Raw genomic sequence first — 15417 nt, 5'->3', positions numbered from 1 at the left:
CTAATTTTTAAATCCCTTCTTGGGAGAGTGCGGATATCAGTCGTTCACAGCTCAGTCGGGGTTGCAAACTACAAAATCCTCAGGATTTAGAGTCAAAAGATGTGGGCTGAGAGTCCTGTTTCAGCTCTGGGTGATCCTGAGTCTTTCGGAGCCTCTCTTTTTCTTATCTGTGAACTGGGGTTAATAATAGTACTTACTATACAGGTTAAAAACAAAACAAAACAAAAAGTCTGAAATGGTATACAAACATACGTTACTTGTTCCTGAAAAACGAGCCAAGATCCTTGCACCCAGGAAAGAAGAGGGGAGGTGAGCTGGGGGCGGGGCAGGGTGGGCGTGTCAGGCGCTGGGGGCGGAGCCCGAGGGGAATCCAGAAAAGGAGCTGGGAACGTTTGCTAGAAAAAATTGCGTGGAAAGCCAGCACGTCTGAAATACTGGTGCAGGCTACAACACACGCTTAGCGGAAGAAGGCAGATACAGAAGGTCACCTCCAGTAGGATTCTGTGTAGAAATCCAGGGTCAGCAAACCCATAGAGACAGAAAGCAGATTCGTGGTCAGGGGAGGGGGGCAGTGAGGAGGGATTACTTACTGGGTATGGGGTTTTCTTTTGGGACAATGAAAATGCTTTGGAACTGGAGGGGTGCTGGCTGCACAGTGTTGTGAATGTCCTGAAAGCCATTGAATTGTTCACTCCTCAATGGTTAAGTGACTACGTGAATCTCACCTCATTCACCCCGTCCCTCTTCACCCCCACCCCCCCGGCAAAAGAAGTCAGCCTGTCCCCTCCTGCCCATGTTCTTCAGGACCGGGCAGCCAGCTAGTAGAGACAAGAAAAGAAGGGGCATGGCATGTCCCCATTTTGAAGGTAAGAATACTAAGGCCCAGAGAGGATTAGTGTCTTGCTCAAGGTCACACAGCCCATAAGAGACGGAGGAACGCCCGTGCCTTTGTGATTTCCGAGCCCACACCTTTCCTGCCACCACACCAACTCTCTGGAACATTCTTCCCTATGGAGAGCCAAAACCCTTCCACCAGGCAGCTCTGAGGGGGTATCAGCTTCTGTAAACAGAGCAATAAATAGCCTGGTAGATCAGTCCACACAGCTATTAGGGTGACCCTGAAACGTTCCCACAAAATGCTGGGAAAGCCTTGGCCACCTAACCCGGAATAGCTGAAGAGTTAATTTTTTATTTGTGATAAGTGTGCTGGGCTCGGTGACAGCTCCGTGAGTGGCATTTCCTGTGACTGGTGGCGATCAAACATTAACCTCCTCCCCCGGGAGGACTGGGCAGCTTAACCATTAACCCCGTGCCCCCAACTGAGAGTCCCGCCAGCCCCTCCTGCTTCAGGCACCAGGACAGATCCTCGTGGGCCCGTGCGCCCGGGTGGCTGGGGGACCGGGGCCATCTGGAGAGCAGGGCTCAGGCCGGCATGCAGGCAGCCTAGCCCTAGCCCTCCGCCGGCCTGGTTCTGGTGTGGACAGCCACGCCAACGGCTCACACCCTTTGCTGTTTCTCCTCTCCCTCCATCTCTGAGGGAGTCTCCCCCCCGCCCCCCGCCCCTCGGCCACACATTCATTCCAAACTCTGAGATGGGTGTTCTGCTCTGCATTCTCGACCTCTCAGCAGAGAAAGCCTACAGACTTTTCCAGCACTCCAGGTGCTCCAATATCCTCTGCCTTGAGGGCTTTTAAACTAGGCTTTCAAAGCAACAGATTTCCCTTTCCCAAAAGAACATTGCAGAAGGCCAACATGCCAAACAGATCCAAGAGGCCGAGTCCTGTGTGGTGATGGGAGGGAGAGGGGTGGGGGCAGGAGCCTGGCCACCTTCTCACTCACCTGCCCGCGCCTTGCCAAATGTTCTTAAATACTGCAAATCCAGCACAGTCCTTTTCCCACCTGAGGAGAGTGAGGTCCAGAAGACGGGGTGTGCTCAGGGCCTTCCCCACATCTCCCCTAGGGAGTTAGAGGCAGAACCAGGGCAGGAGTCCATCGTGAACTTTCTCAGACCTGGATGCACAATGAGGACCACGTGGGAGCCTTAAGGAAAAAGGATGACCAGACCTGCTTCAGATCAGTCAACCCAGAACCTGGGTGTGGACATGTTCACGACCACCCCTAGCTCTGTGAATGGGAGGCCGGCATCCACAGGGTGCCTGGCTAGTGGTTCACAGATAGACGAGCCTCCCAGGGCAGGGCTGAGAGTGCAGGTGGACAGAGGGCCCAAGCAGAGCCTACCCATCGATGGCAGAGGCCAACTAAACCAGAGCTGCGGGCATTCAGGAAATTGTCCCCGGAAGAGCCAAAAAGGCAGAGTCATTGGCAGAGTGAGGAAGATGGAAGGGTGTTGTAGCAGAGGGATCAGCATGCACAAAGCCTGGAGGCACAGAGAAACCGACATCATCATGGAAATGTAAGCAATTTGGTTGAGCCAAAGGGAAATGGTTGGGATGAAGGCATGGATAAGGGCCAAGTCAGGTGCTGGAACTCACCCTGGAATCACTGAAGAGCAATGGGACATTTCAAACACATCCGATGCTCATTCTTAAAATAAGCGTCCCTTACTTCTCAGTAGGAGCTGAAGTTCACCGTATCTCTGCCAGAGGCTTGGCATTCTAGGCCTTCTCTGTCAGGGCTGAATGAAAGGCCCATGCCTTGTCACTGGAATTTTAGGCGTTCATGTGGGAGACATGCAGGCAGAGGCCAGTGCCAACTCTGCAGCGCCCGGGGCTGGCCTTGTCGGTACCTCGTCTTCTGCTGTTCCAGACACAGCATGTGGGGTAGCAGGAGGGCTCAGGAAATCACGAGGCTCAGGCTCAGTGGCGCCCCCCAGTGAGCACCGCAAGACCGTAGTCTGCCTCCTTACCAGCAGCTTTCACAGCCAGCAGAGAGCAAGGTCATCCTGTCCCCATCCCTCATGCAGAGGATGGGCGAATCGGTTAAAGCACGTTGCAACATCCAGACTGCTTGGCCCCCGCTGCCCACCACTCCCCGATTTTCCTCCTGCCTCTGGCTGCTCCTGACGATGTACGCGGGGGATCTCGAGGCCGGCTTCCCCCGCCTCACCTTGTGTGGCCTCAGCCCCTTCGTCACCTGTACAGAGGGGTTCCCCAGCCCTGACCCCTCGTCGGTAGTCTCAGCTCTGCATGGCTGACACTCACCTCCTGATCTTTGTCTCTCCTCCCCCAGAATACCTTCGGCCCCATCTTCCTATTGCTCAGGTGGGACACTTGGGGGTCATCCTGGACACGCCCTCTCTAGGCCTGGCTTCCGTGTGTCCGCTCCTCTCCACCTCCACCCCCTCTCAGGAGCAGATCTTGCTCGTATCGCCTTGGTCTTTACCTTTTCTGCACACACCAACCTCATTTTCAAATTGCTAGCCCCCCAATCCTGTTGTCTGAAGGCTTTCTCCAGCCACTGGAGCCCACTTTCCCCCCAAGTACAGCACGCTGGGAGTGCAGGGGAATCAATGCTCCCTCCCTAGAAGCAGCCCAGGTTTTGACTGATGGGGAATTGGTGGGTAAATATCCCAGCTCGTCTGCCCCTCCGAGGCATGTGTCCTGGGCTGGCCCCTAATGCCACCAGCCGGCCCCAGAATGCACGGCCAGTTAGCACCATTCGACAGCGTTCAGATTCCTTGCCCTGTTGGGAAGGCACTACACCCCTTTCTTACCCTGTTCTCCCCTGTCCCTCAGTATCCAGTGGGGTGGCAAACGCTGCCAACTTGACCCCCTTGGGAAAAGATGGAAAACGTCTTCAGTTGAGCAGTGGTCACTAAGTATCTGTTAAGGTTCTAGCTGTCCTGAATGCAAAAAATAGAGAACGAAATGAAAAGAATGCCTTTGCTCACAGTGATAATGCCATGTTCAGGGGCCTCCTTCCCTTCTCTGTCTCAGCTCCCCACACTCCTACTGGTGGTTCCTGGGATAGCTGCCAAAGTAGCTACTTGCATTTGAATCCTCTTCCCAGCACCTGCTTCGGGGAGACCTGCTAGTCCAGATAACCATTATCCATTGCCAGGACCACTAGCTCTTCAGGGGGTGTCTCAGAGTGTCCTCCTGCCTTTCTCCAAACCACCTTCCATGCTGCAGCAAAGGTGATCTTTGCATAATGCAGAGATCTCATCGGTCCCCTCTCAAGACTCTCCAGGCTTTCCACTGCTCATAAGCTCAGGATGAAAATCCTCTACGTGGCCAATGTGCTCGTGTATGCCGTGGCCCTGCTGCCTCTCAAGCTCATTTTGTAACAAGCTCGCTCTCATCCCTAGGCTGTGTTCTGGCCCTTGGCCTTCTTCCCACCACAGGTGTGCTCCGCCATTCCCCCAGCCCAGTGCTCTTTCTCCTTTATTTTGCATAAGAAAGATGACTCATCCTTAGGTCTGGGCTCAAACATGGCTTCCCAGAGTCGCAGACCAGGTCGGGGTCCCTCGCTGATACTTACACAGAGCCGCACACCACACTCAACTCATCTCCTTCCCATTTTACAATAATTTGTGATTATTTGATCAACGTCTCCCTTATCAGCCAGTCATAACGGTTGTAGCAGAGACTGTCTATCTTGCTCATTGACAGAGCGTGATTTTGTTCAAGGTGGCCACACGCACAGTTTAAAAATCTCAATCTCCAGCCTCAGTTGCAGCCAGAGGTGGTCATGCAGTCCAGTTCTGGCTGGGGGAAGTATGAGCAGAAGTCACCTGGAGAGCTTTAGGACTTCTCAGTACATCTCACCCTTTCTTCTGGTGACTCTCTTCTTCCTGCCAGAAACAGGTACTCTCCCTTCCTGCCTGGAGGTGTGGCAGCCTTTTTATGACCATGAGGCAAACAGCACACACTAAGCCAAAAGACAGATGGAATCTGGGATCTGGTGACACCCTGGAACTTTGCACCCATTCTGGACTTTCTGTAATGTGCAAAAAAAGCCAACTCCTATTTGATGAAGCTAGCCTACCAAGCTTCTGTTACATGTGGAAAAATACATCCCTTGGTGATTAGAGAGGAGTCTGTGGTCCTTTTTTTTCACCATTGTATCCTTTGTCCTCATCATTCCCACCTCATAACAGTAAGTGCTATATTTGTGAATGAACGCTTGTAATTTCACACCAACTCCATAAAAAACATTTGGAAATTAAGACCCAGAAACATTAAGTAACTTGTTCAAGGTTACACCTGTCTGATTTATTTACTTATTTTTATTTTATTTTTTTTTTTAGAGAGAGAGAGTGAGCAGGGGGAGGGGCAGAGGGAATGGGAGAGAATCTTAAGCAGGCCCCAGGATGAGCAAGAGGTGTGGGGCTTGATGCAGGGCTTGATCTCACAACCCTGAGATCATTACCTGAGCTAAAATCAAGAGTCAGATGCTTAACTGACTGAGCCACCCAGGTGCCCCCGGTCTGTCTAATTTAAAAGTCTGGGCCTCTCTCCTCCACTCCCCTCCTCTTCCTCTTTCTTTTTTAAAAAGTGAGGTAAAAGTCACATAACAGAGACAGAGGCTGCCTCCTCTTTTAGCTCACGGCACATTCTACAGCCACTGCCACTGGTATTCAGGCACCATGTGAAGTGGGAAAGGCAGAGAGAGGAGGAGGCTGAGGCGGAAGAAGTGAGAGGAGGGAAAAAGCACTGTGCAGCCACAGAGCCGCTGGGGCAGCAGCTGAGATCCAGGGATGTCTGTGCTGCGTGGTGCTAGAGCAGGGGAAGGAGTCCCAGACCAAGCCATGCTGTGCGGTGAGAAACTAAATAACCAACAGATCAAGAATTTCAAAAACAAAGGCCTTGACTTGGAGGGAAGGCTATTGCAAAAGGATATATGTGGCCTATACACCAGCAAATGGCATAACCTAGATGAAATGGATAAGATCCTAGGAACGCACAATGTACTGAGACAATCATGAATAGATAGAAAATCTGAGCAGACCTCTAACTAGTAAAGAGACTGAGTCAATAATAAAAAGTTTCCATTTCCCCACAAAGAAAAGCCCAGATGGCTTTGCTGATGAATTCTGCCAAGCATTTAGAGAAGAATTAACATGGGTCCTCCTCAAACACTTGCAAAAAAAGGAAAAAGGGGGACATCTTCAAAATCATCCTATGAGACCCTTATTATCTTGCTACCAAAGCCAAAGACATTACAAGGTAACTACAGACCAATATCCCTGATGAACATTAATGCAAAAATCTTAAACAAAATACCAAGAAACTGAATTGAACAGCATAATCCATTAAAAGGACTATATACCATGACCAAGTGGAATCTATCCCTGTAAGGCAAGGATGGCTCAACATATGAAAATCAGTCAATGTAATATACTACATTCACAGAATAGAGAACAAAAACCACATGATCATCTCAATTGATGCAGAAAAAGCATGGACAACGTTCAGCCCCTTTTCATGATAAAAACACTTAACAAATTAGGACTAGAAGGAAACTAGCTCAACATAACAAAAGCAATATGTGAAAAGCCCACAGTGAATATCTCACTCATTGTTGAAAGACAGAAAGCTTTTCTTGTAGGATCTAGAACAAGACAAGGATGCCTCTTATCACCATGTGTATTCAGAGTAGTAGGGAAGTCCTAGCCTTAGCAATTAGGCAAGAAAAAGAAATAAAAGGCATCCAAATTGGAAAGGAGGAAGTAAAATGATCTTTGTTCACAGATAACATAATCTTGTACGTAGAAAATCCTTAATATTCCACAAAAAAACCTGTTGAACTAATAAATGGACTCAGCAAAGTTGCAGGATAGATATGAAGTCAACACACAAAAATCAGTTGTATTCCTATACACTAATGAGGAGCAACCTGAAAAGGAAATTAAGAAATGAATCAATTTACAATAGTATAAAAAAATAAAGCATTTAGGAATAGACCCAACCAATGATGTTAAAGACTTTTATGCTGAAAATGACAGAATGTTGCTAAAAGAAATTAAAGGCACAAATAAATGGAAAGACATCTTGTGTTCACGGATCAGATAACTTAATATTGTTAAGATGCCGATACAACCCAAAGTAATCTATAGATTCAATGCAATCCCTATCAAAATCCCAAAGGCATTATTTGCAGAAATAAAAAAATCCCTCCTAAAATTCATTTGGCATCTCAAGGGACCTGGAAACAGCCAAATCAATCTTAAAAGGACAAAGTTGGAAGTCTCATACTTTCTGATTTCAAAACTGACTACAAAACTACAGTAATCAAAACAGTGTGGCACTGGCAGAAAGACATATAGACCAATGGAATAGAATAGAGAACCCAGAAATAAACCCTCACATATGTGGTCAACTGATTTTTGACAAGGGTGTCAAAACCATTCAATGGAAAAAAGGTTTTCAACCTATGGTATTGAAAAAACAGGATATCCACATGTGAAAGAATGAAAATGGACACCATATACAAAAACTAACTCAAAATGGACCAAGGACCTAAATGTAAGAGCTAAAACTATAAAATTCTGAGGATAAAACATACGGGAAGAGCTCTGTGAGATTCAATTTAGCAATGATTGATTGGATATGACATCAAAAGCACAGACAACAAAAGTAAAAAATAGATGCATTGAACTATATCAAACTTAAAAGCTCTGTTCAACAAAGGAAACAATCAACAGAGTGAAAAGGCAACCTAAACAACGGGAGAGATTATTTACAAATCATAGAGGTGAAAAGGGGTTAAGACCCAGAATATATAGAGAACTACTACAACTTAATGCAAAATTCCAAACAACCCTATTTTAAAATGGGCAAAGGACTTGAATAGAAACTTCTCCAAAGAAGACCTGCAAATGACCAACAAGCACATGAAAAGATGCTCAACATCACTCATTGTCAGGGAAACGCAGATCAAAACCACAATGGATATCACTTCACACCCATTAGGATGGCTACTATTAAAAAAACCAACAAAGTACCAAGTGCTGGTGAAGATGTGGAGAAACTGGAATTCATGTACACTGCTGGTGAGAATGTGAAATAGGACAGCCACTACGGAAAAAAACAGTATGCCAGACCCTGAGAAAATTAAAAATAGAATTACCTTATAACCCCGCAATTTCACTTGTAGGTATATAGCCAAAAGAATTGGAAGCAGAGACTTGAAGAGAAGACATTTGCACACCCATGTTCATAGCAGCATTATTCCCAATAGATAAAAGGTGGAAACAACTCAAGTGTTCTTTTGTGAGTGAATGGATAAACAAAATGTGGGAGTTCTGCTCTATGCTACAACTCTGATGGATCTTGGACATTATGCTAAGTGAGATAAGCCAATCACAAAAAGACAAACACTGTATGATTTCACTTATACGTTGTATGTAGAATAGTCAAATTCATAGGAAGTAGCATGGTGGTTGCCAGGGGATAGGGGAAGGGAGAAAAAGGGACTTGTTGGCTTTTTGTTTGTTCGTTTTTTAGTTGGTTGCATGCTGAGCTTGAACTCATGACCCTGAGATCAAGACCTGAGCTGAGATCAAGATTGGGATGCTTAACCTACTGACCCACCCAGGTGCCCCAAGGGAGTTGTTGTTTTAACGAATACAGAGTTTCAGTTTTTCAAGATGAAAAGAGTTTTGGAGACTGGATACCCAACTAGGTGAATGTCCTTAACCCTACTGCACTATACATTGAGAATGGTTAAGATGGTAAATCTTACGTTATGTGATTTTTACTAAAATTTAAAAGTTTTTAAATTTAAAAATGATTAAGATAGCACGTTTTATGTTATATGTAATTTACCAGAATTAAAAAGAAAAATAAACACTGACAACATCAAATGCTGGCAAGGATGTGGAGCACCAAGAACTCTCATTCATTGCTTGTGGAATGCATGATTGTGTGGCCACTTTGGAAGACGGTTTGTTAGTTTCTCACAAAACTTATGAACATGCTCTTACCATATGATCCAGCAATCAAGCTCTTTGGTATTTTATCCAAATGAATTGAAAACATCTGTCCACACATAGCAGCTTTGTTTATAATTATCAAAATGTGGAAGCAACCAAGATGTCCTTCAGTAAGTGAATGGGTAAACTGTGGTTCATCCAGACAATAGAACGTTATTCTTCTCTAAGAAGAAATGTGCTATCAAGCCATAAAAAAAAAAAAAAGGAGAAAGCCCTAAATGCATATTACTAAGTGAAGGAAGCCAATCTGAAAAGGGTACGTATTGTATGAGTCCACCTACATGAGGTTCTAGAAAAGGCAAAACTATGGAGACAGTAAAAAGATCAGTGGTTCAAGGGTTAGGGGAGAGAAAGGGATGAATAGGGAGAGCACAGAAAGCACTCTGTATGATACTTTAACGGTGAACACGTGTCATTACACATTTGTCAAAACCCACAGAACGTACACCAAGAGTGAACCCTAATGTAAACCATGGATTTTGGGTGGTAACGTTGTATCAATGCAGGTTCATCAATTATAACAAGTTATAGGATGTTCATGGAGGAGGAGGTTGTGTTTGGGTAGAGAGCAGAGAGTACATGGGAATTCTGAACTTTCTGCTCCATTTTGCAGTAAATTGCTTTAAAAAAGTCTATTTAAAAATTCATATAACATACCTATAAATTCATATAACATACAATTATCCGTTATCCATTCTAAAGTGTGCGATTCAGTGGAATTTGGTACAGTCACAGTATCTTGCAACCATCACCTCTATCTGGATCTAAGATATTTTCACCGCCACCCAAAGGGAACCACTAAGAATTACTCCCCATTCTCCCTCCCCTTGGCCCCTGGCAGCTCTCAATCTAATTTCTGTCTGTATGGATTTGCCTGATCTGGACATTTCATATACATGGGATCATACAATACACGGCCTTTTGTAACTGGCTTTCTTCACTTAACATGTTTTTAAGATTCGTCCATATTGTAACATATATCAGTACTTCGGTTTTTTTTAAGAATGAATAATGTTCCATTGTGTGTACAGACCACATTTCCTTATCCATACATCATTCGATGGACACTTGGGCTATTTCTTCCTCTTGGCTATTGAGACTAGTGGCATTATGAATATGTGCGTACAAGTCTTTGAATACCTGTAACGGATTCTTTTCTTATGCTACACGCCTCCTTATCCTTAGATGCGGGGAAGTTAAAAAGCAAACTAGAAATAAAATTAACATTTAAATATCAAATTAATGATATTTTTAAATGATTAATAATAATGTTTAAATGAATAATATCTAAGAATCACCAGTATTTAACATAATTTATCTCATTTATCATTATAAACCCGAAGTAGACATTATCACCTCCATTGTGTAGATCAAGAAACTGAGTCTCAGCAGTCTTAAAAAGTCTTAAATAACTTGTCCATGGTTACTCGTGAGTGCGAGCCAACGTTGGACCTCAGGTTCTTCTGACCCCTCGCTGTCTCTCTGACTACCTCACTCATCAAACTGGCAGAGGAGGTGAGAGAATGGATAGGAGGTACACTGCCTTGACTAGTAATTCTCACCAAACTCTTACCTTGGTGAAGTCATTATGCAGAAGTTGGTGGTATAAAAACACAGACTGTATCCACAAGCCCAGAGAAACAGTGAAAGATGATGATCTGGCTTTTTGGGTGTATGTCAATGGCTCCTTGGGATCATTGCAGACCCTCCACCACCCAGGTGATTATCTGAATGAATACAGCTAGTCCAGCCCCCTACGCCCCCAGCTGGCCCAGCCTCCCTTATGCCAGTGGGACTGGACATTATCTACGTCCAAGTGTGGACCTATGTGGGCCACATACCTGGGGCTGGCTGCTCAGTGCCCAGGTCTTCTGGCTTCTCTTTGGAGAGTTCTTGTAGGCACTGGTCCCGTTCCTCCCGCAGCACCCGCAGCACATCGCACAGTCCGGGGAGGGTGCCCACCTGCAAGTCCAAAACCCAGAATGCTCATCGCAGCCCCTAACTCCACTGTACCACAAAAAAGACTTTCTATGAGCAAGAGTGGGGCCAGACAGTGGGGATTCAAAATGAGGAAGGCAAAATCCGCACCAGCAAGGAGCTCCTCACAGCGAGGTGGAGGCAGCCACACCTGGGAGAGAATTCAGACCAGGGCTGGGACAGCAAGGACGCTCAAACAAAATGTAGTTTGTCCGCTGCAAATCTTGCTCTTAAGTTTACCAAGACTTCCGAGCCCAGTGAGTTACTTGCTTTCTGAGCACCTTACTATTATTAGTCTGTAGGACTTCATTTATTCTAACAGTGTTTATTTCTCAGGTTTGGCAAGCTTGGTTTTGATCTGAAGGTCTTTGAAAGCTACGCTTAACCATCTCCCAGTTCCCCAGAAGAGAGTCTATGTCCACCCCAGGCAAACGGTGGCTGAGGGAGGAGTTGGACAAGAAGGATTAGCACACAGTCCTGGCTTCCTAGCTCTTCCTAGAGTAGATTTCCAGACCATGGCTCGCTTCTTTTATTTGTGTCTGACACTTGATAAATATGTGAGTGATTGGGTGAATGAATGAATGAATGAATGAATGAGTGAATGAACAACTGAAAGATCAATGAATTGGACTCCTACTTTACTTCCTATAGATTGTGGAATTTTAATATTAGGATCTTTTCACATCTATTATTACCTTATTTAATCTTCAAAATAACCCTGTAAAGAGACCTAGGAAAGGAAACTGAAGCCCACAGCGGTTAAGGCATGTGCCAAGGTCCAACACCCAGGGTTCCTGATTTCAGAGACCAGCCTTCCAAAAGGTCAAGGGCCAGGTTTTAGACCCTCCTGTTGACCCTGCACTAATGCTTTGTAGATGGAAATGTCAACATAATGGAGCAGGGGGAGAAGTCCCTGGGGACAAGGCCATGTTCCAAAATGGTGTAAATCAACAAAAGCTCTGGGCCAGAGAAGGGCAGCTAAGGTAGCACTGTATTCAGTGATCCCAAAGGCAAACATAAATTATCTGATTATTTCTTATTTTGGATCTTCCACAACCTTCACTAATGTAGTCAGAAGGTATCTCTCTGCAGGGCACCTGGGTGGCTCAGTCAGTTAAGCATTCAACACTTGATTTTGACTCAGGTCATGATCTCTGGGTCGTGAGATGGAGCCCTGCGTCAGGCTCCGTGCTGAGCATGGAGTCTGCATGAGATTCTCTCTCTCTCTCCCTCTGCCCCTCTGCCCTCCCCCACTTGCTCTCTTTCTCCCTCTTTCTCTCAAAAAAAAAAAAAAAGTATCTATCAGCTGTCAGCAACTGCTCTTCTCCAGCTACTCCCTGATACCAAGCAACTGGGTCTGTGATCCCCACGAAGTACACACCTCACACCCCTTGGCCCAGAGCCTATGATCAGCGGCAACAGAGCAGCTGCAGGGATGCCTGTGCCCTCCCAGCATTCAAATCATACTATGCTCATTCCTTCCCCATTCATCTCACTTAAGTTTCCATCTCACACCTGACAATATAGCAAACGACTTCATCACATGGCTTGTGATGACTCTTATATTCAGACTCTCATATTGAAACAAGCAGCTTCCTAAGAGTATAGTCATTGTTAGGAGAACCAGCATGCGGCCCCATATATTCAGGTCCCTGTCCTCTTGTGGGGCTCCCGCCTGCTTACTGAAGTCCATCATCACCAGCGCCCTCTGGCTTTTCAGCGGAGGCAGTAGAACAACTTTAGTGGAAAAATTCACCTACAGGTTGGCAAGCTGCCTTTAGTTCAGCAAGGATCTCAAGCAGGCACACATTCTGTTCAGTGCCTCTTTGAAACGAACATTACTCTTAGAAAGGTGAGAAACTGCTGGAGGAAGTGTGAGCAGGTACAATCTTCAAAGGGATGTCATCATATATTAAGTGTCACAAAAATGTTCATACCCTTTGGCCAACTGACTTACTTCTAGGAAACCATCCCATATGTGGGAAAAGCTTTATATGAAGGATTCTGTTGCAGCTTTACATCTAATGGAGACAAAGAGATGGACTTCTGCTCTCAGGAAGATGTAGTGCACGTACGTTTTCCCTATTACTCCTGTTAAGTACAACAAGAAACCCTGGACATTATATACAAAAAAAGCCTCAGAAGATTCTGGAAGGTGGAGAGAAGGCACAGTGGCTAAAGACCTCATGGCTCAAGGAAGTGGCGAGTTCCCTGAAGTTTCTCTTCACCTTGAATATCCCATTACTGGAACTGAAGAAGTTAGCCATAAGGAAATGCAGCCAGATGTAGACAAAAAAAAAACAAAAACAAAAACAAAAAAAAAAAACTCCAATAAAAGCCCGCTCTCTCAAGCCAAGGGCTAGGAAAGAGGGAGTCTAGCAAGACAGAAAATGTATAGACAACAACTGCCCTGCAACAGCCAAATACCACAGAAAAAACTGGGGAGCCAGGACTTCCACCTTCCCCGGGCTGTAACTGGGTCCCCAGTCTCCCTGCCAGGGTGGTGTCAGAGACAGCCAAGTAGGGAGCTGGCACTTTCATCCCTACTATGTGCTAACAAAGATTCCCCCCAGCCCATGATGTCAGTGGAGACTGGACTTCCACCCCAATCCAGAAGTAATGAGGTGCTTCTCCATCTCCCCACTGGGTTGGTGCCACAGGTGCTGAAGGAAAAGAGCAGTCAACCCAGAATCCTATACTCAGTAAAAGATATCTCCAGAAATGAGAGGGAAATCAAGACATTCTCAAATGATAAGAAAAACTAAAAGAATTCATTGCCAGCACCCTACCCTCCAAGAATGGCTAAAAGAAGTTTCTCTAAACACAGAGGGGGGCTAGTGGACACTCATGACTTTCACCATCACCAGTGGTGATCAGACCCCACCCACTGCAGTGTTATAAGACCATGTGGGGAGCTGATACTCCCACCCTTCATTCAGCAGTAAGGGGAGAGCCTCTCTTTTTTGCCAGTGTCAAGTAAGGCAGAGTGGGGAAGCTGCACATTTACTTACACCTAGCACCCACCCCCTTCCCCCATCGGGAAAAGCCAACTAAGAGAGATTTAAATAAGACACAGTTGTACAGCAATACAAAATGTCCTGCTTTCAATCAAAGATCACTCATCATATTAAGAACCAGGAAGACATCAAACTGAATGAAAAGAGGTGATCCATTGATGCCAACACTGAGGTGACAGGGATCTGGAACAATGTGATAAAGATTGTAAAGCAGCCATCATAAAAATGCTTCAGTGAGCAGTTATAAGGATATTTGAAACAAATGTAGAGCTTTCAACCTCAGCAAAAAGAGAAAGTCTCAGCAAAGAAATAGAAGATATAAAAAAATCCAATGTAAATGGTACAACTGAAAAAGACAATAACTGAAGTAAAAAGCTTAGTGGAAGGGCTCAACAGGAGAATGGTGGTGGTGTGTGGCAGGGGTGGTAGTGGAGGGTGGACAGAGGAAAGGGTCACTGAGCTAGAAGACAGGACAGTAGAAATCACTCAATCTGAACAATATAGAGAAAAAATAAACCAAAAATAAAAATGAACAAACTTTGTGGCGCCTGGCTGGTTCAGTCAGTAAAGCATGTGATTCTTGATCTTGGGGTTGTGAGTTCAAGCCCCACATCGGAGCTTACAATATTTTTTTTATTTAAAAAAAAGTAAAATAAAAAAATAAATAATCCATAGATAGATAGATGATAGATAGATAGATAGATAGATAGATAGATAGATAGATAGATAAAAACAAAAAAATGAACAGACTTTCAGGGTTATACGTGACAACAGAAGCACAATCCATAAAAGGAAAGCCAGATAAATTGGACTAAATTAAAATTAAAAATACTTTTGCTTCATGAAAAACCATATTAAGAGGATGAAAAGACAAGTTACAGAGTGGGAGAAAATAGTTGCAGTCACATATTTAAGAAAGGACTAGTATCTAGAATTTATAAAGAACATTCAAGACTCAACAGTAAACAAACAAAAATCTAGTTAGAACATAGGTAAAAGACGTGAAGAGACATTTCACAGGAGATACACAGATGGCAAATAAGCACGTAAAATGGTTTTCACCAAAATCATTGGCTATTAAGTGAACGCAAATTGAAACCACAATGTGTTATCACTACACTCCTATCATAATAGTTAACATTTTAAAAATAGTAACAATAGATGTTGGCGAGGTAGTGGAGAAACTAGATCACTCATACATTGCTGGTGGGAATGAAAATGGTATAGCCACTCTGGAAAACAGGTTGGCAGCGTTTTTACAAAAGCTAAACATGCAACTCTTACATGACCCAGCAATTGCACTCCTAGGCCTTATCCCAGAGAAATGAGAACTTATATTCATGCAAAAACCTGTACGTGAATATTTATAGCAGCTTTATTCATAACAGCCCCAGACTGAAACAATCCAGATATCTTCCAATGGGTGAATGGTTAAACAAATGATGGTACATCCATCCTATGAAACTCCACTCAGCGCTAAAAAGGAACGAACTACTGATACATGGGCCAACCTAGGCGAATCTCCAG

General features: G+C 44.8%; 1 protein-coding gene across 1 annotated transcript in view; it reads right to left on the bottom strand.

The window, feature by feature from the left end:
- SCTR (secretin receptor) overlaps positions 1-15417 on the bottom strand; it is a 70145-nt gene that overhangs the window by 41583 nt on the left and 13145 nt on the right. Inside the window, exon 2 of the mRNA XM_026510139.4 lies at positions 10738-10858. Within this exon, the coding sequence (XP_026365924.3) occupies positions 10738-10858 (121 nt within the window). The remainder of the gene's footprint in view (positions 1-10737; positions 10859-15417) is intronic.

Source organism: Ursus arctos, unplaced genomic scaffold, assembly GCF_023065955.2.
Source record: "Ursus arctos isolate Adak ecotype North America unplaced genomic scaffold, UrsArc2.0 scaffold_1, whole genome shotgun sequence".
NCBI classification, from domain to species: Eukaryota; Metazoa; Chordata; class Mammalia; order Carnivora; family Ursidae; genus Ursus; species Ursus arctos.
This window is presented reverse-complemented; position numbering and strand designations above follow the sequence as displayed.